The 27,556-nt window shown below is 49.3% G+C and overlaps 1 protein-coding gene across 2 annotated transcripts; it reads left to right on the forward strand.

The window, feature by feature from the left end:
* Window positions 1-8,598: 8,598 nt before the first annotated feature.
* On the forward strand, window positions 8,599-26,412 carry C1QTNF12 (C1q and TNF related 12). Of its 2 annotated transcripts, none has more exons than XM_074192493.1 (8): window positions 8,599-9,692; window positions 19,576-19,692; window positions 19,843-19,954; window positions 20,491-20,672; window positions 22,561-22,669; window positions 23,610-23,700; window positions 25,385-25,463; window positions 25,774-26,412. In XM_074192493.1, the coding sequence occupies exons 1-8, from the start codon at window positions 9,522-9,524 to the stop codon at window positions 25,870-25,872; spliced, it is 960 nt and encodes a 319-aa protein (XP_074048594.1). In that variant the 5' UTR covers window positions 8,599-9,521; the 3' UTR covers window positions 25,873-26,412. The 2 variants fall into 2 exon arrangements, with proteins under 2 accessions (XP_074048594.1, XP_074048597.1); XM_074192496.1 differs by having other exon boundaries at window positions 20,503-20,672.
* Window positions 26,413-27,556: the final 1,144 nt, after the last annotated feature.

Below are 27,556 nucleotides of genomic sequence, written 5' to 3' on the forward strand. Positions count from 1 at the left end.
CTTGCCATGACCCTGGGTCTCTAATCTCTTTCTTCAGGTTGGAGTGGTTATTGATGGGAGTAGAAACTGAGTATGGGCCGAAAGAAGGTCTCAGTTTTGGGGTCTCTTATGTAATCTCACTGCCTGTCAGAAAGTAGGGGGGGGGCAGGAGAAGATCTGGAAGTGGAATATCCCTAGCATATTCACTGCCCCTTAGAATGAAAGAATCCAATTGAGAACTGGGATTGGTATCTTGGGTAATTCTAACACCTATCAGAGGGAGGCAATGGGGTTGGGATGAGGCAATCAAGTCAGGACCTGGGGGTGGAGTGTCCTGTGTTCCAGCATCCACAGAGGGAAGGGGGTGGAAAGAATCTACAATTGGGACTTGCCACAAAATGACATGGGAGAGAGAGAAGGAGGGAGGAAGGAAGGGTGTCCATCAGATAGACCCAGGACCTGTTGGAAGGAGAGTGAAGAATTATGGAGGGTGGAGTACTGGGAAAGATTGTTTTGTGGAAGAAATGTAATCAAGTTTCTGTTTTCACTTGTTCCATGTAGCTCCTGTTCAGTGACTTTTTAAGGTGGGGATAGAGAGACCTTGTGCTTTATTTTAGGTCTATGGAGAGAGATAATTAGATCCATAAAGATCTGATTGGAGTTTGGTGTTTTACAGAGGTCTAAAGAAACAGGTCCAGCCCTGAGGGTGAGGGTCATCTTGAAGTCTTCAGTCCTGGGCTCAGAGGGATCCAGCTTTGAATCTCTCTCCTCTTTGGGTCTAAAGGACCAAGGGTGGGGCTTCTGATTGATGATAATTTCAGCATTTCTAGCCTGACTGAGACCACCTTGTTGTTCTGGTCATTTCTGCTCTTCTACTACTTGCAAGTCACTCTTAATGAGCACTACTCAAATAAACATGATTCCCTGAATTAATTGCCCTATGACCCACTCATCCCTATGACTTCACAAATTAAAAGAACCCCTCCCTCACCACCACTACCCTTATGTATTGGCAAGCCCTTTGGAGTGGAAGCACCTTGAAGGCAGGACACATGACACTGGCACAGTTTAATAAAATCTTTTTTAAAAAAAATCTTTTAAAAAAAACTTTTTTCTTTAGTTTTCTACCCCTAATTCCTGAACATTTTAAAAAAATATTTAAGGCAAGAGGTTAAGGGACTTGCCCAAGGTCACACAGCTAGGCAATTATTGTGTCTGAGGTCAGATTTGAACTCTGGGTCCTCCTGACTCCAGGGTCAGTGCTTTATCCACTGCACCACCTAACGCCCCATTCCTGAACATTTCTGCCCATCCCTCAATTCTTGTGCCCAGCAATGGCTGCTATATTCAGAGACTTGATTCTGGGATATGTGCTTGTGGAGGTGTCTTAGGGCTCTTGTCAAAGATTCTTGCTTTTTCTTTGATATCTTTATTAATGTTTGCACTTGCCTGTGGGCTGGGTAACTTCCTGGCTTTTCTCTACCCTCTCCCATGGCCACCAGGCCTCTGTTAGCCACCATATTAGTTATGCTTCCTGTTGTGTTCCATGGTTGTGTGTCTGATTTTGCTGGCAGTCTCTTTCCAAAGTGAAAAGGAGACAAGGGTCACACCAAAAGCCCCTTGACTCCCCAGTGACCAGGACCCTGAATGTTATAGTGCAGGCTATGTGAAAGCATGTCTTTTCACTGCTTGCATTTCCAAGGCAGGCTGGACATTTGACCCAGAAATTGGAAGAGAACTTGACCACAGGGCAACATAATTACTGAAAGCTTTTGCTCCAAAGGATTGGAATTTTTATAATAGCCTATTAAGGAAAAGCTGTGGTTATTAGGCTCTCCTATTGTCTCTGAACTGAAAAGCTTCCACAGCTACCAAGCAGGAGACCCAAAGGAAGGATGTAGGGTGGCCCAGAGTGAATGAACTTCAGCTGCCTCCAGTCTGTGACCAAAAGAATATGGCTTTGTGCTCATCCAGCGCCATGCTTCCTGGGGCTCCAGGCACTCCAGAGACAGAAGTTTATTGCCCCAGACTCGTTGGGAAGCTTGGATTCGATTCCTTTATACCCTTGGGTTGGTCCTTCTCCGAGGCTGCTCTTTAGTAGTTTCCCTGGAAAAAAATTGCCTTCCCGGGTTTTCCCAGTGCTTACTCAGGTCCTGGAGCATAGGAGACATTGATGAATGTTCATTGGTTGATTGTGTGGCAAAGGAATTGAAAGGAATCCTAATGTCCAGCTCTTGGTGTGTGGCTGTAAGGGAACAGATCTTTAATGGGCTTCTCTGGATATGAAGAGTCACATTAGAATTCAAGTGCTGGTGAGTGCATACTGTGGTGTCCGACCTGCATCACCCATTTCTACGAGAGCTCCACCCCAGCGTACCCTCTCTTGGAGAATCCAGCCTGGGCATTCTCTCCCAGATCCATGCTCTGCCATCCCATAAGTGGGGGTGCCTTGGGATCCTGCCAGATCCATCCACCGGCCCTCCTTGGATTACTGGGGCCCAGATTATCTACCAGAGTCCAGGGTCAAACCACAAAATGTTTCCAAAGGCCTCAGAGGTCCCCCACCTCCACTCCCTACCCCTTTTATGACTGCAGCAACAGCTTTTAGATCTTCTAAGTGACCTGCCCAAGATCCAAGCTGAGATCAGAACCGCATCTGCCCTCAGCTCTAGATCTCCACCATCCACTCTGTCACACTGGATCCTACAGCCTGGGCCCTAATCATCTTTATTTCATTGTTTATAGAGAAGCTGCCATCTGCACTGGGGAAGCTGCGAGTCCCCTCCTGTCACCAGTGCACTGTCTTATGGGGATGTTCCATCATTGTGCTCGTCTGACCAGACTTCCAAAGTCAAGGGACTGTGGGGGGAGGAAGCTCTCTCTAGTGCAGGCTACCACTTCAGCCAACTCTAGTCTTCAGGACTGTGACTGCATAAACCTGGAAAAGGAACATGTGCTCAGATGGCTTTTCTATTTACTTGTTAAACATCTCTCCATTACATAAATTGATTGGAGCTACAGTCAGCAGTTTTGGGGGCCTCAAGTTGAATGTGGAGGCCCTGAGTTCTGATTGGCAAAGTGATGTGTGCCAAACCCAGTTCTACTGGACTCCTTTCATAACTTTTTCTTTTTTGGTTTTTGCAAGGCAGTGGGGTTAAGTGACTTGCCCAAGGTCACATAGTTAAGTAATAAGTGAGGTCAGATTTGAACTCAAGTCCTCCTGACTCCAGGGCCAATGCTCTATTCACTGTGCCACCTACCTGCCTAGTTGCCCCCTTTCCTGTCATCCACTTTATTGTTGAGACCACAAGGGGGTGCAGTGGGTAGAGCCCCTGGTCTCCAATCAAGACCTGAGTTAAGGGGCAACTAGGTGGCACAGTGGATAGAGCACCGGCCCTGGAGTCAGGAGGACCTGTGTTCAAATCCGACCTCAGACACTTAATTACCTAGCTATGTGACTTCGGGCAAGTCACTTAACCCCATTGCCTTAAATAAAACTAAAAGACCTGAATTCAAATCCAACCCTAGGCACGTACACCTGTGTCACTTAGCCTAACTTCATCTATAAAATGACCATTACTAATAGCGCCCATTTTCCAGGGTGAGGATCAAATGAGAGAATCATCATAAAATTCTTAACTCACAGTGCCTCCCTTCTCTCCTTTTCTTCCTGCTTTCCTTTCTCCTTTCTTCCCTCCCTCCCTCCTTTCCTCCCTCTCTTCCTCTCTCCCTCCTTTCCTCCCTTATTCCTTCCCTTTCTCCCTCCTTTTCCTCCTTCCCTCCCTACCTCCCTACTCTTTCCTTTTCTTTGGCTATAGTCAGAAACAGTTGTTTGTCTCTAAAATAGTGATGTTGCTATGGTTCTCTTTGAGAACAAAGGACAATTTTCAACTGCATAAGTTCCCTGAGCTTGCAAATACTCTTGCCTCTTTCACAAATGAAACGATGTCCCGCTTGTGATCATATAGCTAGGAAGTGTTAGAGGTGGGGATTTGAATCCAGGTCTTCATCATTCTCCACTTTTTCTTCAAGATTTGGGTTTGAGCCAATTGAAGGAAGATGGCACACATTCCCTTTTAGAGATCCCAGGACTGTGCCCTTAAAGGGCTTCCTAAGGCCTGGGATGCATCTCCCAAGTGTTACTATCTCCCAAGAGGTGGAACTCTGGGCTCCCATTGGGAACAGCTGGCTCAGTGGTCAGGGTTCTTGGAAGCAGCAATGGTCTGACACACAGGAAACCTAATAGAAACCTCAGAGCCTTCTAAAACCTGATCTCAAACATATCCTTGCTGTGTGACCCTGGGCAAGTCACTTCCCTCTGTCTCAATTTACTCATCTGTGAAATGAGCTAGAGGAGGAAGTGGCAAACCTCTCCTGTCATCTTTGCCAAGAAAACGCCACATGGGGCCTCAGAGAGTTGGACAAGACTGAAAACAACTGAACAGCAAGGTGATAGAAATCATGGCTGCAGCTCCCTCACTTCCCAGATGAGGGAACTTAGGCCCGGAGAGGTTGAAGGACTTTTCTGGATCACATAGCTTCTAAGAGATGGTGCGTTCAGATCCCTGCTCTTATTTTTATGTCCTTGGGGACCTTGTGACTTTTCAACTTGGAGCTACAGTTTTCTGGGCTCTAGGGGTGGGGTGTCTCTAGGTGTCTATCATGGAAAGCCTGGGCTCATCTTTAGGAACCCCTCCTCATTAGTCCCTCATTGACTGCAGTCCCTCCTTATTAGGAGAAACAATCCAGAAGTGCATGGAGCTGCTGCAGCAGGGGAGTGACCAGCCCTGCCTCTGTGGGAACTGGTGGGGGTGTGTGGAGTGTCTGGTGTTCCTGTTAGGTGGACTTTGGATAGATGGCCTCTGAGGTCTGACCTGGAGCAACACCCTGGACCATTTGCTTCATACTCAGGTCAAATGATGGAATGGGATTAAGTGACCACTGAGGGTCCTATAATCCTCAAGCTCCTAGGTTTCCTGACTCTTCCCTCCCAGGCCTCTAGGGGTGACCCTGAGGGTGGCTCCAGTCTCCTTGATTAGCTTATTTAGAAAAATCATGAGCAAGAAGAGTTACAGAAAGCTAACCCCCTGGACCAGGGGCATCCTCTTCTCGGGGCCTCCTTATCTTGGAACGTCCTTTTCCCTCTGGCCAGATCTCCCGCTCCCTCCCGGGGTGAGGTGCTGAGGCCCAGGACTTCAGCGTCATGCTTCTCCTGTGTTGACCCTCACCTTAGAATGGAAGCTGCTGGAGGGCAGGAAAAATTTTAATTATTTGGGGGAGTGGGGGTGCTTTTATGTTCCCAGTGCCCATCAGAAAGTGAAGTCCTATTAAATTCTCTGCCTCCATGCCGATCTTACTCATAGGAAGTCACAGGGTTAGACTGGCACCTTACAAAGAGTTTACTCCTCTGATCCTCCCCACAGTCCTGGGACTTGGGATCAGGTGACTTACCTAGGGTCACAGAGATTTGTGTTTGGCATAGCATTTGACTTCAGATCTTTCTACATCTCTGTCCACACCACCATTTCCTCTGTGTTTATCCAGAGGATGAACACATGCTTATCCAGAGTTCATGCAGCAGAGTGGGGTGGGGATATCCCAGGGATGGGCCCTAGAGGGTCTTTTCTCCCTTTGGGAGGCCCTCATGGCATGTGGCAGTGTGTTGGGGATGGATGGACAATGCCATCTGTGCAGGGGCAGACTGGGCAGTGTGTCCACCTCAAGGTAGCCTCCCCACTCCCATGAGTATTGCTTCCGCTACTCACTGTGAACACTTGAGAAGCTTCTGAGGGGCTGACCTCAGGACTTCTGACTCAAGAAGAGACCCCCCTCTCAGGAGTCTGGCTGGACCTCCCCTCCTAAATAAGCTGGTCTGAAACTGGACCACTGGGTTCATACTGGCTTACTGGTTTATATATAAGCCCCCTTTTGGGGGTGAGGAAGGTAATTCAGGTTAAGTGACTTGTCCACGGTCTCACAACTAGTAAATGGATTTCAACTCGAATCCTGACTCTGTGCTCTACCCACCCCCAGCTGCCCCGTTCAGTCCAGTGGAACCCAGTTTACCCTTTAGATTGCTGAGTCCAGGGCTCTGTCCACTGAGGGAGAGGGAGAAATTCCTCTATTTCACTTCCAGCTGACCCCCCCCCCCCATGAAGGTGAAACCCCAACAACCTGAATGGCAAAGCATCACTGTGGCCACAGGGTGGTGCTGTGAGCCCACAGAGGGCCCCCACGTTGGGCCTCGGTCCTCCAGTGATGGAGAGATGCTAGGCTGGGGCTGGGGGCCGCAGCCAGGGAGAAGGGATTATGGGGCACATCCCAACTTGCTTCCAGGGGGCCGCCTGGAGGCAACTGGAGTCAGGAGACCTCCCCACGACCTTCCTCTGTCTTGTGGCTTGTGGTGGGGCTCCCTGGGCTGGGGGTGGGGGGCAGGAAAGCTTGCATCTAGGTGGGGAAATTTTCCTGAAGGTTGGAGAGGAGTGGGGGCCAGGCTGCTTTCTCTCCCTACCCCCAGCACCTCTGGGTCTGCAGAATTCTTTCTGGGGGGGGCACCTATGCCTTTCCTCTCCTGATAGGGAAGGCCAAGGGTACTGAGGTCGGTGGTGGGAGCTTTGGCTTTCTTTGGACTCCCCCCCCCCAAATCTTCCATGTAGATTAGGCATTAGCCCCCACCTGCCCCCACCCCCTGGTCTGGATGTGTGATTATGATTGTGAGAGTGTGAGTGTGTTTGTGTTTGTGAGAGTGTGTGTGATTGTAATTGTGTGTGATTATGATTGAGAGTGTGAATGTGTGAGTGTGATATGATTGTGTGAGTGTGTGTGATTGTAATTGTGTGTGATTATGATTGAGAGTGTGTGTGTGTGATTATGAGAGTGAGTGTGAGTGTGATTATGATTGAATGTGTTTGTGATATGATTGTGTGTGATTTTGTGTATGTGTTTGTGTGTGAGTGAGTGTGTGTGTGTGTGTGTGTGTGTGTGTGTGTGTCTGGTGCTCTCCATCTTACACCAAATGAAGATTGACTCCCCACTCAGCCCCCAGGTCCACTCTCTGTCCTCTGGGGCGGCTCCTCTCTTCTATATGTCGTGTTCTTTCCAGCTGCTTCCCCAGCTGTCCCTTTCCCTCGGGCTTACCTCAGTCTCCCTGTCATTAGAGCCCTTTCCTTTCTCAAGTTCTACTGTCTCTGTTTAAATACTGTATCCTCCCCTGCCCCCCCCCCCCCCACCAAGGGCAGAGATTGTTTTCTCTTTTCCTTCAGGCTAGAAGGTCATCCCATCCTTGGGAAGCCCTGGGTTCAAGTTCTGCCTTTGACTCATCCAGGCTGAGCTCCCGTCCGGCCCCAGGCAGCTCTCTGAGACGAGGAGGTGCCAGCCTCCGAAATCACAGGCTGGTGGTAAGCACACGGCGCCTGGCTCATCGGAGGACCAGAGACTGAAGTCTGGAAGCGACCTTACACATCACTGAGTCCAGTCTTCTCATTTTTACAGAACAGGAAGTTGAGATCCAGAGACTAGCCCATGCTCACACCAGCAGTATACATGCAGAGGCAGCATTCGCACTCGGGTCTTGTGCCTGCAATCTAGCACTCTTCAGGATGACAGGACGAGTTCCTAATGAGCCCTTGGATGACTCCTCTCTGTGTGTCTCTGTGTCTCGATCTCTGTCTATCTTGTGGTCTGTCTCTAAGTCTTTGTCTCTCTCTCTGCCTCTTTCTTTGTCTCTCATTTTGTCTTTCTGCCTCTGTCTCCCTGCTGTCACACACACACACACACACACACACACACACACACACACACACACACACACACACGAGTTGGGAGAGCTAGGAAGGTTCTCTCTGCCTTTGGTCCCTCACTGGTCTGGTTCTCCACTGACCTGTCTGCAGATTTGGGGGTTTCCCCCCAGATCGCTGCTCCCCCTCCAGCCCTGGAAGGGGGGCTGAGCAGGGAGGGAGGCTTCTTGTAGGCTGTGCTGTAGAGCACATGGGGGGGCCCTCCCAGCTGACTTGTCCAGGCAGGGAGCAGGCTGAAAAGTCTGCCCCCTTGGGAGAAGGCGCTGGCCGGGCCCGGTCTGTCAGAGCTGGTTAGGTGCCCTTTGACAGATGGAGCTATTAACATGTCATCAGGTGCATTCTGACAAATTCAGGGCTTGTCTGCCACCAACCTGAGAAGGGGGGGTCCCTCCAGAAGGCGCCAATGGAGGTTAAATATTATTAACAAATAAAGACAGCCCATGGTTAAGCTGGAATGTGAGTTGGGGGAGGGGGAGGGGTGGGGGAGAGGAGGAGGAGGGTTAACTCTTTAATGGCTCTGCTGGTCCACACTGGGGAGCCCAGCCCAGGGCAGTGGGGGGGGGGCAGGGGACAAAGGGCTCTGGCGGCGCCTGGGACTCCCCAGGAGCCTGATACCCATCAGCTCCAGCAGGCAGCCCTCTCCTCGTTAATCAAAGTGCCAGCAGCTGGTGATTGGGCCAGGCTGCTTAGGGGCTGCAGCCAGCAGTGGGCCAGGGCCCAGGAGCAGCCTGGGGCTCCCAGCACAGCTGGGGATGACCCCTCCCCCTTGATGGAAAAGCTTTCAGGGAAAGGAGTATTTATTGAGAGAGAGAGAGAGGGAAAGGGAGGGAGAGAGGGAGAGGGGCACAGAGAGTCCCATCCTTGGAAGAGGGCACCACCACTTGTGGGCAGAGAGCAGAGCAAAGGAAGGCTCCCTGGCATCTCCCTGGCACCGACCCAGCCCAACCCAGCCCGACCCATCCAGCCCCGGGGCACCCCGCTGAGAAGGAAGGCGAACTCCTTGCGGTTTGCTTTCGGAGCATGAACATGCATCTGGAGCTCGATTCCTTCTCCTGACAACCGGAGAGGCTGCCGGTCCTGCCTGCCAGGCGGCAAGGGGAGCCCTCCCAGAACCACCCTGTCCTGCTCCCTGGGAGGCGGGCGTGGGGGCCGGGCTGAACTGTTTCTCCATTGCCCCCTTTGGATGAAGTTGACATCTGGTCTGGGGTAGGAGAATCAAGGATGAAGATGGGGCAGTGGCTCCAACCACAGCATCCAGAGGGTTCTGGGGGGTTCCCTGGGGCCCTATGAAGGACAGCAGCCAGGCAGGCCAGAAAGCGCCTAGCCCGGCCCCACCACCCGGGGAGCCTTCCTGAGACAGGTGCCCAGCTGCCTTACATGGGCCTTGGACCCCCTCTTGCCTTCTCCTGGCCCCTCTTCCCAGCACAGTGAGTTTTGTTTCTGCCAGTCTTTGGGGCCCCCATTTTCCCATCCTCATGAGAACCCCGGGGCTTTGGGGGAAAGAATACTGAGCCTTGGGATCAGCAGCTCAGCCTCCTTGAACACCTGCCTGGCCAGGGATCTCGAACTCTCTGCCCAGGGACACCATCTTCCAGCTCACTGCTTCTGGACCGGATTCTCGTCTCCCCGGCATCTGCCCTGGATCCCAAGTCCCCCGCCCTGGCCTTGTGAATCCAGAGACCATCCACCTGCTTCCATTCCATTTGTCTGCAGACCTGGGCTGCCTGCCCTGCCCCTGCCCCCACCATGAGGCTGTGGGTCTGGGCTGTGGCCACAGCTCTCCTGTGGCAACACCTGGCTCTCCTCAGGGGCATCAGTGCCAAGAGGGAGCGCAAGAAGGTCAAGGAGATGAGCCAATACACGGAGCCCTTCAATGCCACTGTCTCCAACAGTGAGGAGCTGCCTGGGCACCCTAAGGTACATACTCAGATGGGGTGGGTGGGGCTAGATGAGAGGGGGTACCCAGTTGGATATCGGAGTTGGAGGGGATGAGTCACAGTCGGTCACTCCATCTGTGTATACACATATGTGTGTATGTCTCTATAGGTGTGTATCCATGTTTGGCTGTGCAGCTCCCCATGTACCTATGTGTCCATCCATGGGTCTTTATCCCGGGCAGCTCCTATTTTCTTGTGTTCACAGTCTGGGTCCAGGGGGATTTGTTTGTGGTCATCTGATAAACTGGATCAGCCCTTAGCATCATCCCTATCTTCTCTGAGACTGGGGTTCTCTGCCCTCCCTGAATCGAGGTTGGGGGTATGGATGGATAAAGATGGCAATCTCTAAGCATTCCAGACCCCCATAGCCTCTCCCAACAAGCCTATGGCCAGTATCCTTGAGAAACTTCCTTGCTGTCTCTCCCTGCCTCTAGCCCTGCCTTTCTCTCCACCTCTCTATCTCCACTGCTGTCTCTTGACCTTGGTCTTGTTGCATCTCTCCCTCTGTCATTCTCTGTCACCATCATGTGTTTGTCTCTCTCGCTCTTTCCTCATTTCAGTTTCTATGTCTGTGTCTGTGTCAGCGTCTGTCTGTCTCATAGTCTCTCTCTCTGGTTGCCTGTCTCTCAAAGGTAGACCTCAGAGATGCTGACCTCATGGCAGACTTTGATAGACTGTGGATTGACTTTGGTTGCTGAAATTGGGGGCACAACTTCATGGGGAGTGAGAACTAATCCCAGGGAGAACTTGCCTTTGCCTCAACACCCATCCACCCATTCATTCTAAAGCCTGGGGCAAGGCTGCCTGTGACAGGAAAGTTGGGGGAAGGTTCTGACTCTGAAAAGGCTCTAGAGAACCCCCTCTTTTCCTTATCCCCTAAAGCCTTCTTCCTGGTCCAAGGGGAGGCTACTGGACAGGGCAGGGACCAGAGAATGTGGGGGTGCCAGCAGCTCTATGGAGCTAGGTCTTGATGAAAGGGGAGGTGGGGTCTGGGTCTCAGCCAGGACTCGGGGGTTCCCAACGGCACATCAATTAACGCTTTGAAGCCCAGATCATTTGGATGATCTTCTTGGTGGGGTTGAGGCCCATTAAATTTAATTGGCTTCCCAACTCCCCAAGGGGGCGGCCCAGGTGAGAGGCTCCCCCTAGTAGCAACCCCCAGCCTGAACAGAAGGGTCAGAAGAGGTTTCTCAGGAGCCAGATGCCTGTCTGGATATGTGGAGCTCAGGTACCCCTGGACAGAGGCTCTCTTCCTTCCGGGGTAGCCACTACCACAAAATCCCAACTGGCATCAGGGAACCCCACTCTGGCTGTCTACTACATCGGGCCAGGGGAGTTCAGGGTACCGAGGCTGAAGTGGCTTAGGTCTCGTGACCAGCACCTGCCCTCCAGCTTTGTGTGAAGGACTGCAACCCCTGAGCTGGACTCAGGGATTTGAACTCAGGGCTTCTGCTAGAAGGGCACCAGATCCTGCTGTCTGCCTCTGGTTGACCAGGGGCTGGGAGGGTCCAGGGGCATCTCCTGGGGAGTCCCCCTTTCCTCTTCCTCCTTCCTTCTTTCCTTAGTAATGTCAGTTGATCTTCATAGGTCATTTTAGGATCTGCAAAATGCTTCACATGTAAGACCTGCACAGAGACAGTGAAACCTGTGGATACATAGGAAACTACACATTTCAGAGTCAGGAAGGCCTGGGTTTGAATCCTGAGTCAGATATTCACTTGGTGGCCCTAGGCAAATATTCAGAAAATGCCCACTAGGATTGAGGGTCTGTCCTCTAATTAGAGATGTTTGCAGATGAATCCTGCCCTGGAGGAGCCTATGTCTTGTGTGTGTGTTGTGTGTGTGTGTGTGTGTGTGTGTGTGTGTGTGTGTGTGTGTGAGAGAGAGAGAGAGAGAGAGAGAGAGAGAGAGAGAGAAGGGGAAACCGAGGCTCACAAAGATCATACATAAAGATAGATTTAGATTTGGAAGGGACTCTAGAGGTCATCAGTACTAACCTGCTTAACGGTAACCAGGAGAAAATCGAGACCAAGAAAAGTTAAGTGACTTGTCCTGGGTCTCACACAGGTGGGAAATGAGACTTGAATCCAGAATATCTGTCTGCATTCCAAGGCTAATAGCATTCACTATCCCCCACTGCTTCTCGGGGCCAGTCATGTTCCTTCACCAACAAGAGAGGAAACCAGGGGGCAAAGGAGAGAGCCAAGAGAGGCAAAACCTGAGGATGGAGGGACCCCTGGGGAGAACACGGAAGGTTTTCTGGACAAGGTGGCACCTGAGCTGGACCTTAAAAGAAAGGAAGACTTGAAACTCAATTATTTCTCTGGTATACTTAGTCCTCCTCCTACCTCCTTCGTTTCCTTTTTCTCTCTTTCCCTTCCCTCCCCCCCTCCTTATTTTTTCCCATTCCCTTCCTTCTCTCCTCCCCCCTTCCTTTCCTCCCCCTTCCTTTTCTCCTACCCTTCCTCCCTTCCCTCCTTTCCTCTTCCCTTCCTCCCTCCCCTCCCTTTTCTTCTCTCCCTTCCTTCCCTTCTCTCCTCCCCTCCTTATTTCCTTCCCACTCCCTCCTCTCCCTTCTCTTCTCCCCTTCCGTTCCTCCTCCTCCCCTTTCCCTTTCCCTTTCCCTCCTCTTTTCCCCTTCCCTTCTCCCTCACCCTCCCTTTGCTCCTCCCCTTCCTCCCTTTCTTCCCCTCTCTTCTTTCCTCCCCCTCCTTATTTCCTTCCCACTTCCTTCCTCCTCTCCTTCCCCTCCCTTCTCTCTTCCCCCTTCCTCTCCTTCTTTCCTTTCTTTCCTCCCCTTTCCTTCTCCTTCTCCCTGCTTTTCTCCTCCCTGATCCATCCTCCCTTTCCTTTCCTTTCCCTCTTTCCCTTCCTTTCTCTCCTCCTTCCCTTCCCTTCTTTCCTCCTCATCCTCCTTTCCCCTTCCTTCTTCCCCTTTCTTCCTCCTCCGTCTTCCTCCTTTCCTCCTTCTTTCTCCCTTCCCTCCTTTCGCTAGTAATGTCAGTTGATTTTCATAGGTCATTTTAGGATCTGCAAAATGCTTCACACATAAGACATGCATAGTGACAGTGAAGCCTGTAGGTAGACAGGAGACTCAGCATATCAGTCAGGAAGCCCTGGGTTCGAATCTTGCCCCAGATATCCACTTTGGCCCTAGGCAAGTTCTTTTCAGCTTTCTGAGCCTCAGCTCTGTGCCGGTGATAGTGGTCCTAGCATCTTCCTCAGAGGGGGATTGTGAGGCTCCAATGAAAGGATGCTGGTTGGATGGCCCACGGTCCTTGTCCAATCACTGGTCAGCCATTAGTCTTGGTTCCCCTGTGAACCTCAGGGCAACCTTGTGAGGGAAGGTTGCATAAGCCCTGTTTTGCAGATGAGAAAACTGAGACACAGAGGGGCCCGGTGACAATCTACGTTCACCCAACCAGCCCCAAACCCATGAGCTCAGACCTCTGCGCTTCCTGGCAGGCTGAGGTGACCAGTCCTAGTCCCTGGAACTCTGGGCTGGAGAACCCTGGTTGATATCCAAACCATGGCCTCCTGGGTCTTGCAGTCCTGATGTACATCCCATTGGCCTCTGCCTGCTTGTCTGAAAGCAGACTACTGAGGAGAGACTTCCAGGGCCTCGGGTACATTTTCAGACTTGGGGTGTGTGTGTGTATGTGGGGGGGTGTATACTCCTTCAAGAGAGGTTGTTCCAGCCTCCGGAGCCTCGCCTTGCTTGGCGGGCCTTTTCATCTCCCTAGTACATCATCAATGCTATCTACTCATCCATCTTCCAGCCTCCAGGGCCCATGTGGGACTGGGTGTGCCCTGGCATGGATGGACTGTGCCTGCTGCGGTCCCATTTCAAAGATGGGGGAGGCTGAGGGATTTTATGGGGGCCCCAGGGTCTCCTGATCCTGGGGGTCACAGACTGGATGCCTGAGAATGAAAACTGATCTCCTGCCCCATCCAAGGGCAACCCAAATCCAGGTAGAAGGGTAGAGGGGATTTGAGATGGAGGAAAGGCCTGGCATAGCAGAGGGTGCCTGATGCTCTGGGATGCCCACCATACCAGGGCCATGTGACCCTATGGGGAATCTGCTACAGGAGGGGGTATGTAGATGCTGGGGAACATGGTAGGGTATGATATCCTGGGGCCCTCATGTGCCCATTATAACCAGGGAAGAGATGAAGTGGCTCCTTATGGGAGCAGAGATTGGCACAGACTTTGACAACTCCTCCCTCCCTCCATCTCTGGGATTCCCCCTTGCTTCCAATGCTCACTCCTCAGGGTTGCTTCAGGCTCAGTGACTAGCAGGGTCCAGGAAGGGAAGGTTGGTGGGCATATGCTGATGACTTTCTCCAGTCTGCCAAGGTGATGCTAAATGCTGAATCTTTGGAACATTCCATTCTCTAGGCTGGAGTTGGCATTCTTGACCTAGCCAATGGGTCCCCCATCTTCCTCTCTGAGAGACAGACCTGGGGTTAGGAGCTTCACAGGTATGGGGACTTCTTGGGTCTGAGGCTTGAAGTCATTAATCCCATTGACTCTGGGTGCCTTGATTTCCCCTCCAGGAAATAGAGCTGCCTCCCTGGGCAGGGTTTGACTTTCTTTGGCCATCTCTTCCCTCACCATTCCCCTTCCCAATATGGTAGGAAGCAAGAAGATGCTAGTCTGGGGAAGGATCTGCTCCTCTCTATTCAGAGACCCCAGATGCCAACTAATTAGAGGACCTTAGGGAGAGAGTGGAAAAGACTCCCAGGCCTAGGCCCAACCTTGCACATTTTAGGAGGGAGGAAACTGGGGAGGAGAAAAATTCAGTGACCTTTCCCAAGACATATCAATGGTGAGAATCAGGGCTGAGACTGGAACCCAAGGCCTCCAACTCCAAATCTTTGTTCTTTCCACTGTACTCTACACCCCCCCCCCTTAAATCACAGCTCTCCCCAATATAGGAATATTATAGGAAAATAGATTTTGATACAAAAGATAGACCACCCCCTTATTTTTCAGGAGGGGAAACAGGGACCCACAAGGGAAATGATTTGTCCAAGTTACATAGCAGAGCCAAAATTCACACCCAGGGCCACTGAGATACTCTTTATGAGATAGGGTCATTCTGGCCCAGGTTTTTTGGTTTGCAGGTCAGCCAGCATGTTGCCGATGCCTTCTGCTAGGTTTCTTTTCATTTTGTATTTGTTTTTACAAGGCAATGGAGTTAAGTGGCTTGCCCAAGGTCACACAACTAGGTCATTATTAAGTGACTGAGGCTGGATTTGAACTCAGGTACTCCTGACTCCAGGGCCGCTGCTCCATCCACTGTGCCACCTAGCTGCCCCTGGGTTTCTTTTCTTACTGGATGATTGAAAGGAGCACTGACTCCATAATCTTGAGTCCAGATTCTGTTACTGATACTTTTAACTTGTATGATCTTAGATGTTACCTCCCTTCAGTGGACCTCAGTTTCCTTGTCTGTCAAGGAAGAATTTAGACTAGACGGCCTTTAAGATGAGAGGAGATGAGGGAAAGTAGGACCCAGTGTTGAACTTCCCAGAGAAATTTGAGGTGATCAGACAGGATACAATAAAATGGACACACCAGTGTTGGGAAAAGCTGCACTGGATTTGAATCCTGCCCTGGATGCTTACTAGTTGTGTTATCTTAAGCCTCAGTTTCTCCCCCTGTAAAAATGAACTTTATGAGATTCCCCTAGCTCTGGGGGAAGGGCTTGGATGCCAGGACCCCACCTCCTTTTCCTTTGACTTCCAGCCTTGGGGGAGGAGAGGACTGGATGGAGGAGCTGAGCCCAAGGTCAGGGGCTCCCAGGATCCCTCCAGCCCACAGAAGAATGGGGCCATTGACCTGGGCTCCCTGAGATTCCTCACCCTGACCCAGGACTGTGGAGCCGCCCTTGACAGCTTTCACTTGAACACTAATTATTTAATTAGGCCTGACTCTGGCTGCTGGCTCCCCACTGCCTGCCCGGACTGCCGAGGGTCGGTGCCAGGACCCCGGCTTGAGGCCCTTGGTGGGGCAGATGCTGGGTCAAGCGGTCACTGATGAGGGCTTCCTTCTCGCCTGCTGAAAAGGGAAACTGAGGCTTCCAAACCTCTGGCACAGACATTTTTATTCCCCTCCCCCAAACTCCCAGGGCCTATTTTTAAGAAAACGCATCTGGATCGTCTGAGGTCAGGATAACTCCTTGATGTGGTGATTTACAAGTGGGGGGGGTGGGTCAGACTGAGGGGGGGGGTGCAGAGTCTAAAGGGGTGATGAGGCAATGGAAGCTAAAACCGCCTGGGGGCTACAGGTAAAGGGGATATTGGGAGTGAGTGGGGGATGGTGAGCAGTAAGGAGGCCATGGGTATGATGGTAGGGGGGAGGGGAATTATTCTACTGCCAAGCTCTGAGGAAATAGTCCTTCCATTCAAAGAGGTTACACTTGACTGGGGGTTTGGGGGTGATCAGACCAGACACAATGAAATGGACACACCAGTGTTGGGAAGAACTGGACTGGATTTGAATGCTGCCCTGGATACTTACTAGCTGTGTTGGGCCTCAGTTTCTTCCCCTGTAAAAATGAACTTTATGATCTCAAAGGTCCCTTCTAGCTTCTAATCAATGAGCTGAAGTACATATAAAATTACAGACAGACATCCATATATATATATGTATATGTGAAAATAAATATAAGCAAAAGAACTCTACATCCACATATGTAAACATACATGTACACACACATATATGTATTTGTGAAACTGTGTGCATATATGTGAATGCATGTATATGGTGATATAATGGGAAGAATTTCTTGGAGGAGGCGGCTGTTAGGTTAAGCCTTGTTTGACTTTCAAGAGGCAGAGGTCAGGGAGGATGGCAATCTAGGGGCAGCCTAGGCAAAGGCCTGAAAGTGGGAGATGATGAGATGGAATATGGAAATGGGTTGGGGAGTGAGAGAGGCAAGGTCATGGCAGCAGAAATGGGCGATGGGACAATGAGCAGGGTTGACTTTGAGGGATCCCGATGGGGATGGTGTGATTGATAAGGAAGCTATGCCACTGACTTGAATTCCCATGGACCCAGGGGCCAGGAGCTGGGAGCTGGAAGTCAGAAACCAGAAGCCAGGGTTGGCGGGAATCGAAATCCCTTCTTCAGTGGTTCTGAGCTTGCGGCCAACGTCTGTTAAGCTCATGGCCCAGTTTTATGGGCTTCCTGTTCCAGGCAGAAGGACTGAATTCCTCATCCACACCCATCACCTTCCCCTGAGAGACTGGGGGGGTGGGAAGAGGAGAATGGGGTGGGGCTAGGATGGGGGTGATGGGGGGAGAATGACAGCCGGTGTGGCTCAGTTATGATACATTCTTCCCCGGCCCCCTCCCGGCCCTAACACCTCATTCTCTACTCTGGATGAAAAGTCTCAGACTTTGATTGGATCTGATGGGAATTTGGCTTTTAAATTGTGTGTGGATTGAGACAGGGTAGGGGAAAGGGAGGGCAAGGAGAAGGGAGAGCCCCAGAAAGCAGGGGCCCCAAGGGGCCTGAGAGGCAAGTCATCCATGGCCCTTTGCTCTCCACCTGTTCCAGAGTCCCAGTTTGTCCAATCTGACCCAGCTTGGCCAGGATGTGGGGTTGAGAAGTGGCTGGGACCCCCTTCCAGCAGGTTGCCAGAAAGAGGGCAAGCCAGCCTGGTCATGGAGAAGGAGCCTTGTCTTTGAAATCATAGGACCTGCAACAGGAAAGGAAGGGGATGGACTGGATGACCTTAGGGGTCCCTTCGAGCTCTCTATCTGTGAACCCAGGAGAACGAGCCTTGGCTGCCTGGGAGAAGCCGCCTAGCCCAACCCGGGTGTGAGACTGGGAGCCTGCCAGCCCCCTCAGTCATCACAAAGGGAGTAAGGCGTCAGCAATGCCAGGCACTCTGCCAAGTGGGAACCATTTGCCTGCCTTTGAAACATCTGGCCCCTCCGGCATCCCCTCTGCCCACATGTCAGGCCTCACCAAGACCCAGAGCTGATTGTGAAATGGCTCCCCCTCTCCCACCTCTCATTCTGACCCCCCCTTCCATCCCACCCTCTTCCTCACTCTATCTCTAGCTTTAGGAAATCACAGCGAAACACCTGGGAAAAAGTCTTTCCTAGATGTTGCCTGCCCACCCATCTCCTGTCTGCTCCAGGCCAAATGGGGTCTAAATTTGAACCTGTTTCTGATTCCTTGGCCATCAGAATGTGTGTGTGTGTGTGTGTGTGTGTGTGTGTGTGTGTGTGTAAGTTGGCCCCACCTGCACATCTGGATCGATGTAGGATTCTTTCTGACCTCTGACTTGTCCTGGCTAGGTGACCTTGGGCAAGTCATTCCTCTTCTCATAGTCCTCCAGGCCACATGTTTAACTGTCAGTATATCTGGCTCTGGAGTTCTTCCTGTCCATAAAATCACAGATATAGACCAAAAGAGGAAAAACCCAGATAAATATGCAAGTATCTCTGTGTCCCATAGGGAAAGAAAACTTTTTTCTATGCCCACTCCATCTGTTAGTGGGCACATACACACACACACACACACACACGCACACACACACACACACACACACACACACACACACAAAGTTATTGCATTTTTGACTTTAACTTTTAATTCATTTTTAATTTTATGATTTACTTACTTGTATACATTTTTAAAGCTTATTTTAAAAAACATTTTAACTTTAATTTTAATTTCTTTTTGAAAACATTTTTAATAAAGATTTTGAGTTCCAGATTCTCTCCCTCCCTCCCTTCCCCCTCCCCCCCAAAAAAACCCTTCCCTGTGATAATGGGTGTTTATTTAGCCTTGAAACAACAAGTCAGCATATTGTCTGGTGATTCTGATGTGGCTCCAGGTTTACAGGGATGTAGACAAGCTGAAAGCAAGTAAGTGCAGTGATCAGATCCTAGATTTGGTGTCAGGAAGACCTGAGTTCAAATCTGCTTTAATACTTAGCTCTGTGACCGTGGGCAAATCATTTCATCTCTGTTTGTCTCAGTTTCTTTATTGTGAAAGGGGAATAAAGTTCACAACTTCCTAGGGATGTTGTGAGGATCAAATGAGATATCTATAAAGCATGCTGAAAGTCTTAAAATGATAAAAAAAAAATTTGATTATGTGATGGCTGTGCTCTCCATTGCATTTGTAACCAAATTGCCAGAAAAAATTCTTTGATTTTTTTTTAAAATAGTAACCAAATTTCAAAAAAAGAAAAAAGAAAATCTCAAAATGAGATTGAAATGATCAGGGAGCACTGCCCCCAACACCTTCATTTAATAAATGAGGAAGTAGAAAGATGGATCAGCTCAGGGCTTCTGACTCCAAGTCAGAATACTTCTCACTATACTAAAGCAATGAGGGGATACCAGAACAATGAAGAATGTTTTCTGCCTTTGGGATTTTTTTTTTTTTTTACATTTTACATTTTACTAGGATTTTGCCAGTGGATTTCCACAATGGTTGATACTAGATTCTTCTGCAGCCATCATGTCTGTTTGTAGTCATTATTTTTGTTTTTATTTTGCAAAGAAATGGATCATATAACCAAGGTCACATAGTTGTTATTACTATCATTTTATTATTATTAAGTGTCTGAGCTTAGATTTGAACTCAGATCCTCCTGACTCCAAGGTCAGTGCTCCATCCACTGCACCACCTAGCCATTCTGTAGTCCATTCTTAGGAGTCAGGAGCTGAGGCTGATCACTCTGCTTCCCCTGGGAGGATTGAAGAGCAATGGGAGAGGAGGAGAGGGACAATCTCATTCCTCCCCCTTCCCCTCCCTGGGGGTGGGGGAAGCTCCCTAGGGATCCCTGGGTGGAGGCTGAGGTCATGTATCTCTGTGGTTGTTGGCTCTTCAGCTACCTGAGGCTCCAGTTCCTGAGCTCACTGATGCCCACAAAACTTGGCTGAACTTTGTCCGGAGGCCAGATGACGGGACTCCCAGGAAGAAATGCAAAGGGAAAGATAAGAGATTAGTAAGTCATCCAGATCAAGGTTAAGAGCAGTTGGGGGAGGGGAGCCCCAGGCCTGGGACAAGCAGGGAGGGGCCATGGTTCTGGACAGAAGGGCAGAGACTCACTTCTGTCTGGACTTTGATTCTCATTGTTTCCTTTGTCTACTTTAAGCGTGGTCTTGTGGGCCCCCCAGGTCCCCCAGGGCCTGCTGGTCCTCCAGGCCCCCCAGGAGCTGAAGTTACCCAGGAAGTCTTATTACAGGAATTCAGGGACATGCTGAAAGGTGAGAAAGGGCCCTTCCTCAGACTGACCCCTAAACCCCTTACCCTGGTTTTCAATTTCCCCTGAACTTGGCCTTGGAAGGTAACGGATCATAGGATGACACTAACCTAGATCTTAGATTTGACTGACCTTGGACTTTAGTGGCAGTCTGGCAGTGACCTTTGACCCCTGACTTGGAACTGATCTCTTGTTCCAGCCATTCAATTCTAATGATATAAAAATATAAGAATATTTTACATGTAAAGGAGATATTATTTATAAAAGATATAGGTGTATATAGAATTCATATAAAGTGAATATAAAAAATGGGGGAGGGGTTCCAGGAAGGAGCATTAATAGGATCTGGAAGGCCTCTCATGTAGGAGAGCAGCCTTGATTCAGCCCTCAAAGATGGTAGAGAAGAAGTCAAAGAGATCCTGATCTTGGCCTTGGGGAGGGAGCTGGACAGTGAGAAGCCTTAGGGCCATATTTGGAATGAAAGGCCATTGGGGAGTCCGGGAGGAAGAGAACCAGGATGAATATGGATCTCTATGAAAGTGTTCCTCACAGAGGCCACAGAACGTCGGGCAGTCATGGCAGCCTTGGCTCAGCCTAGCCAGCGGCCCCTGGACTCCATCGTGGTTCCCTATAGGCGGGTGGAAGAAGCTTTCCATTGCAAGCTGAAAGCCCACCTGGTCATTGACAAGAAGACCCTGATGGAACTGCACAGCTTCCAGGCGGTGAGTCCAGAACCCTTCTCTCCCCATATTTGGGCAAGAACAAGATCTGGAATATCCTCTTTATGGTTTAGTGGAGAGACAGAGAGAGAGAGAAAGGAGAAAGTAAAAACTTCCATTTGAATCCAACTTTGTCTTCTCCTAGCTATATGACCCTGGATAAGTCATTTAATCTCTCCTAGCCTCATCTGTAAAAGGGATTCATAAGGCCCACAGATCCTTCCTCTCAAGAATGTTGGAAGGCTCAGCTGAAATGATATATTTAAAATGCTTCTCTATCTTTCTTTTGCTTGATAAATGTTAAGAATTATATGATTGAGTTCAATTGAATTTCAGAAGAAGAAATTGGGCCCAATGAGCATTGGCCCTGGAGTTAGAGGGTCTGTGTTCAAATTTCACCTTTAACACTGACTTCGTGACCTCAGACAAATCATCTCTCATCATCCTCAGGGAGCTGTCTAAAGATGATCATTTGGGATACCCAAATGGGGTCATTTGGGATAACCCCCCCCCTCCCCAGAAGTACATGAAACGATTTTGTCTGCGAGATTAACCATATGCGGAGGTTTAGACACATGCACACACACACACACACACACACACACACACAGATTGGGGTTTTATTTGAAAAAAAAATTAAATACACACTCACACACACATACACACAATCAAAAAACCCCAAAGACAGGAAGCCAGTGCCTGGGGCATGAATAGACAGGAATGCTTTATCTGGGATCATTTTCTGGTGCCTGCAGTTTCCCTCCTCTCCAGCCAGTGGTTTGGAATTAAGTTGCCGCTTCTATTAATGTAATTGCTTTAATGGGGGGGGGGGGGAGGGAGGGGAGCCCTTTTCTGTTGGACTCAAAGACAGCAGAGATGCCAGAGGAGAAAGTGAGATGATGCTGGGGGTGGGAGGAAGATTGATTGGGTGAGTCTTTCCTCCCCTGCCCTCTTCTCACCCTCGAGAGTCTTGAAATGAGGACATCTGTTTTAGAATTCTGACTTTATGGTTCCCTACCTTTTGTAACTTTGCAAGTCTCTTCATCTCCAAGGCTTCATTTTCTCATCCTTAAAATGGACTAGATATTCTTAGAGGGTCCTGTCCAGATTGTAAAGCCAAGACCAGAATCAGTCCATGGGAGAGCAGGTCAGGTGGGCAACCTGAGGGTCTGCTAGAGCCAGGAGTGTAAATGATAGGAATCACAGGGAAAATATCATAGAGGGTGATTTTTGTTGGGGATTTTATTGTTCAGTCATTCTAATCATGTCCAACTCTTAGTAACCCCATTTGGAGTTTTCTTAACAAAGATTCTTCTCTAGCTCATTTTACTAATGAAGAAACTGAGGCAAACAGAGTTAAGTGACTTGTCCAGGGTCACCCAACTAGTACGTGTCAGAGGCTGGATTTGAACTCATGAAGATGAATTTTCCTGGCACCAGGCCCAGCTGTTGTCACCTAGCTGCCCTCTGATGGGGAATTGGTTATTCCTTCTCACTCTGGTTGGCTTCCCCTCTTCCTCCCACTCGGGGAATATGAAGGAGCAGAGGTGAACTCAACTATGATAGAAGATGGCCAGAGCTGTCCAAAGATGCCAAGCTCATGGAGAAGGCAGGGTGGGAAAAATAGGACCTGTTGGAGACCACCAATCATCATAGAACCCTAAATTTGAAGCCAAAACAAACATTCGATATCATTTAGATTAACTCCCTTGATTTTACATATAGGAAAACTGAGACTCAGAAAATGTGCAGTCTCACAAAGGACAGATCAGACTTTTTGAAGTGGCCTGAAACTATCCTTTTGCCTCAGTTTCCCATTTATGATCTGCCTCTATGTTTCCTGGTCTTCCAGGACTCTCTACAACACTAACTCAGGGTTCCTTTCTCATAGCCCCTGGCCAAGGGAGCCTTCCTGAGGGGATCAGGCCTGAATCTTTCTACAGGCCGCTTCACTGCTCCTGTTTCTGGCATCTATCAATTCTCAGCCAACATACACATTGGTGAGTGTGAATATTGAGAGAGGGGAGAAGGCAAAGCTGTTGGGATTGTACATGGATGGTGGGAGACACCTCAGTGTATATGGATGGGAGGAAAGAAGACACAGGGGCAGTTCCCTGTGTTTCTGCAGTCTAAAGAATCAGAGATGAGTACTAAGGAAGAATCATGCTATATAGATCATGCCAAAAATGAAAAAATGAGCTTTTGGATCATCTCAGGTTAGGGATTTTTTTTGGGGGGGGTAGGGGAATGGAGTGAGAAGATGAGTGTTTATAGGTGCACTAATAAAGTAGCTAATATATGCCAGACAAGTGGTAGTATGGTAAGTGTGGAGGCCTCCTAAGCAGTAAGATCTGAGTTCGAATCTTGCCTTGGATATATCCAGACTGCCACACCCTGGTCAAATCTTAACCTCTCAGAGTTCCAGGCAGTTCTTTAAGACTATATTTTAGAATAAAGGGATTGATCTAGATAACTTTTGGGGCCTCATCTTGCTCTCAATCTCAAATCCCATATCTACAGAGAAATGAATGCAAAGGGATTTTGGGTGAGGACTCTGCACAGGGTAGTCGGAAGGGGAGTTCAGAGAATCCTCCTAGAGGAGGGAATACTTGAGGAAGCCCAGAATTCTACAAATTTGTGTGAAGATCTTCCTAATGAAGAAATTCCCTCCATGGATGCAGACTGGCAATTCATCTTGGAGCTCTGATGGGAGATAGCAGAATTTGAACTCAGGTCTTCCTAAGGCCAGCTTTCTATGCTCTATGCTGCTTCTCTTAAAGAGATTATCCTTTCTGAGGGGTTTCTGTTTTATTGTTCTACTTCCTGACTGTGGATAATGGAGGGTGTATGGCATTTTTGAGACCCACTAGAGTGGATAAAGGTAGTCAGTAGGGTTTGGCTTGAAAGGCTTTCTGTTTACTCCTGTTGGTTTTCTCTAAGATCACAGTGAGCAGAAAAGCCGAGCTCAGCTGAGGGCCCGAGACAATGTCCGTGTGCTGATCTGTATTGAATCCTTATGTCACCAACACACGTAAGTAACTGTGCTTGCATTCCTCAGGTTGGTCCTAGACTCCTCTGACCTCCTACTTCTTTGACTTTGCCAGACTCCAAGTTGTCTCAGCATAGCCTGGAATAGGGTCAGTCAACCTCTGGGAAGGAGAGTCCAGAGGTCTCATGTTTTAGGAAAACCTATTATTTGGCAAGATATGGTCTCCAAAGAGAAATCCTCCTGTGTTGTTTAGAAGGAGTAGAAGGCAAAGGGAAACTTCACTGGCTCCTCTCTGGCTGCTTCATGACTCAATGATAATGAATGTGATTTACAGGGATTTCCTATACTAGCCTTGGTTTTTGATGCAATGCAATAATTATAAATGTAAAATCTACATATAGGTTCAAACAGTCAATTACACAAGCACAAGATGGGGCAAGTGTGCTAGGTGACAATTGATTTGAAAAAGATGTTGAAGTTTTGATGGAAGCTCAGTATGAGTCAAAAGTATGCTGGGATAAATGAAAATTATGGCATCTTGAGTAACTTCTAGGATTAAGATTGGAATCATTCTCTACTTTTCTCTGGGTGGGATAGCAATGGGAATGACATGTGCAGTTGTGGGGACCACCTGTTAAGAAAGACATTGCTAAGCGGGAGAATGATGACAAGAGGGCCACCAAGTTAGGAAAGATGCTTGAGCCTGGGCAGTGAGAATATCAGTTGAGGGAATGAGGGATATTTAGTTAAGTAGAGGAGAAACATGGTCAGACCTGAATCATCAAAAAGATCACTTAAGCAGCAATGTGGAGGGTGAATTGTAGAGAGGAGAAAATAGAAGTAGGGAGACCAATTAGGAGGTGGTTTCAATGTCCAAGTGAAAAATGAAGACTTGGGGAACCTGGGAACTGGCTGACTTTTGGAAGGGCAGAGAGGTGAGCCTTGTTCTGCCGGACCAAGAGAATAGAGCCAGGAGCAGTGGTGGGGGGAGTTACTAAGGGGCAGATTTAGGTCTAATGGCAGCAAGCACAACTTCCTAACCATGAGGTCCCTCCCTGATATGAAATGGACTATCTTTGGAGGTAATGAGCTCCCTGCCACACTCCTACATTCTCCAGGTCTTCAAATGGGGTTAGAGTCTAGAGGACTTTTTCTTCAGGTCCAGTTGAACTAATAGAGTCTCATCCATGAGATTACTCGATCCTCTCTCTACCTCCTCAGTCCCATTCTTAAGGAGGAGGCTGGCAGTAGCTCTTGGGGGAAACAAAAAAAAGATACTATGTCTCCTTGTACCTCCCAAGGGAGAATGGCAATGTCATAGTGAAGGAGTCTCATCCCCCTCTTTCCAATCACCAACCCTTCCAAGCACCCCCTTTAGATCCCCCCCTTTGCAAACACTCCTTTCTGTCTTGCTTTGTGTCCGCAATCATCAAGAGTACAAGGGGAACCTCTTCCTTGGAAAGAATTGTAGTCTCTGTGAGAAACTTCAGGAGAGCAGGGCTGGGGAGGAAGACTCCTGAGGGAGTAGGGAAAATTCTGGGTTCAAGGTAGGAGAAGGCCTAGGCAGCCCCTGATCTGAAAGGCTCATTGCAGAGAATTGAGTTAAACTCCCAGAGATGTGATCAAGTGAACTTGGAATCTCATCAGTCTTGGAGGGAGGGGGAGATGAACACCCCGACCACCCTGCCTGCTGTCTCTGATGCACCTTTGCTGGGTTTGGTTCTAGGTCCCTCGAGGTGATCACAGGTCTCGAGAGCAACAGTAAGATCTTCACAGTACACATCCAGGGGCTCTTGCAGCTACAGGTAATGATGGGGGCTGGGAGTGGGTGGGGGCAGGGAAGGGCCCTAGGTCCCTGATGGGGAATATGGAGCTTCAGAGAAAAGCTCAGTATCCATAGAGAATCCCCAGCCCTGGTGGCCACCATTGCTTCTGGGTCCAGCTTCTTGTCACTCCCATCCTTTCCAGGAGAGGAAGATGCTCAGGGGGAGGAGGTTGGATTATCTCTATCTCCTGATTTATTTTTCCTGCCCCTGGGGTGGGTGAGAGGTGGCTGTCTGCCCTCTTTAGTTCCCAGCCCCCTCTCATGCCAGGTCATTGGCGGCTCTTCCATAGGCTGGTCAGTACACTTCCATCTTTGTGGACAACAGTGCTGGGGCTGCCCTCACCATCCAGAATGGATCGGACTTCATGGGGATGCTCGTGGGACTATGATCTGGAGGGAAGGCCAAGCAGCTCACATCCAGGGCCAATGGGGGAGTGGCAGATCACAGGGAGGAAGAGGGCAGGAGGCAAGGGAGAAAGGCCGCTCCTTTGGCCCCATTTCTTCCACAGGACCTGGGAGCCCAGCCGGAGTCCCCCTCTTCCTTTCCTCTGTGTTCCCCCAAATACACATATACATACCACACCATAAACACACACAGCACAACATACAACATATGTGTAATGTCACACCACATGACATACACACACCACAGGATACAGCCACACACATACACATAGAGGTACACTTAACACATACATATTCCACACACTACCACATACATAACACACACCTCACACACACATACACTACACACAAACACACACATACATTCAAACACATGCATACATTCACACATAACACACACACACACACACATACCTTGTGGGTCAGAGGCGGCTGCTTGTTCTTTTGTTCCTGTCTATTCTTATTATATACTTTACTGATAATAATTATTATGAAAATTATGATAATAAAGAATAAAAGTGTGAGAGAGGTCTGCTGTTAGACCTCTAGTCACATGTGATGAATAGTCATGCTTCATTACTTGGGGGAGGAGCAGAGGAGCCTGGGGAATGGGGGAGCACAGCAGAAGCCTTGGGGATCTTCCCATCATATGGAGAGCTGAGAGGGGCAATGTCAAGCGGGGCATGTGACCCTGGTGCTGCCATGAACTTGGTGGTCCTGGCTCTGATCTCAGCCTCTGGCACTCCCTCCCCCACCTCCTAGGGCCCTCCTGATCCTGGGCTCTTCCTCTCCATTTTTTCCTTATTGGTTGGTCTTGGACTTTTTTTCACTGTTTTCTGTGCCTTGAAATCCCTTGGGGTTGGGTGGGGCAACAATGTAGGAATCTAGGCTCCCTGTGGGCACCAGACCAGCTCTGATCCCTGTTACTGTGAAACCCCATATTCATTAAGGAGAGGAGCCCATCCCTAGGTCCCAGGAGAGTTTCCTGCTAAATCCCAAAAAAGATGAAGAAGGGGATGCTCCCTCCCCGACCCCCTGGGTGAAAGTTTTCTCCTTGCCTCATACCAAAGGAATGTTGCCTGTGAAAGCCTGCTTCCCTTTTTCCTATCCCCACCCCATCCCCCCAAGCCCATTCGCCCCCACACATGGGCACATGTAGTCACATAAATAAGTCATACAAACACCCACATATTCCCCCTGGCTTGTGTGCAGTACTCAAAAACTGACATGCAAAGCTATCTACTAGGCCTGTGGGGGTCTCTGAGTGAAGAGACATGGATGGGGCAGCAAGTGGGCCTTGAGACAAAGCAGAAGTCAAAGGAAAGGGTGGTAGGTGCCTTGTGGCTGAATGCTGACCTCAGTTTCCCCTTCTGTTGGATGGAATGACTTCTAAGGTCCCCAATCAAGAAAAGCACCAGGTCCTCAGCTAGGTTTTGATACAGAAGTCAAAATAAGAATTAATCCCTGCCCTGAAGAGTTTATATTATGTGGGGGATGCAACAGATTCACACATAAGCATATGAGTGAGTGAGTGTGTGTGTGTGTGTGTGTGTATTACAAAGTGATTTTAGGGGGACAGGAGCAACTAGGGATGTAAATTAGGAAAGATCTCTTGTAGGTGGGACTTAAATAGAGATTTGGAGGAAACTAGGTCTTCTAAGAAGTTGA

This window comes from Macrotis lagotis, chromosome 1 (genome assembly GCF_037893015.1).
Source record: "Macrotis lagotis isolate mMagLag1 chromosome 1, bilby.v1.9.chrom.fasta, whole genome shotgun sequence".
NCBI lineage: Eukaryota > Metazoa > Chordata > Mammalia > Peramelemorphia > Peramelidae > Macrotis > Macrotis lagotis.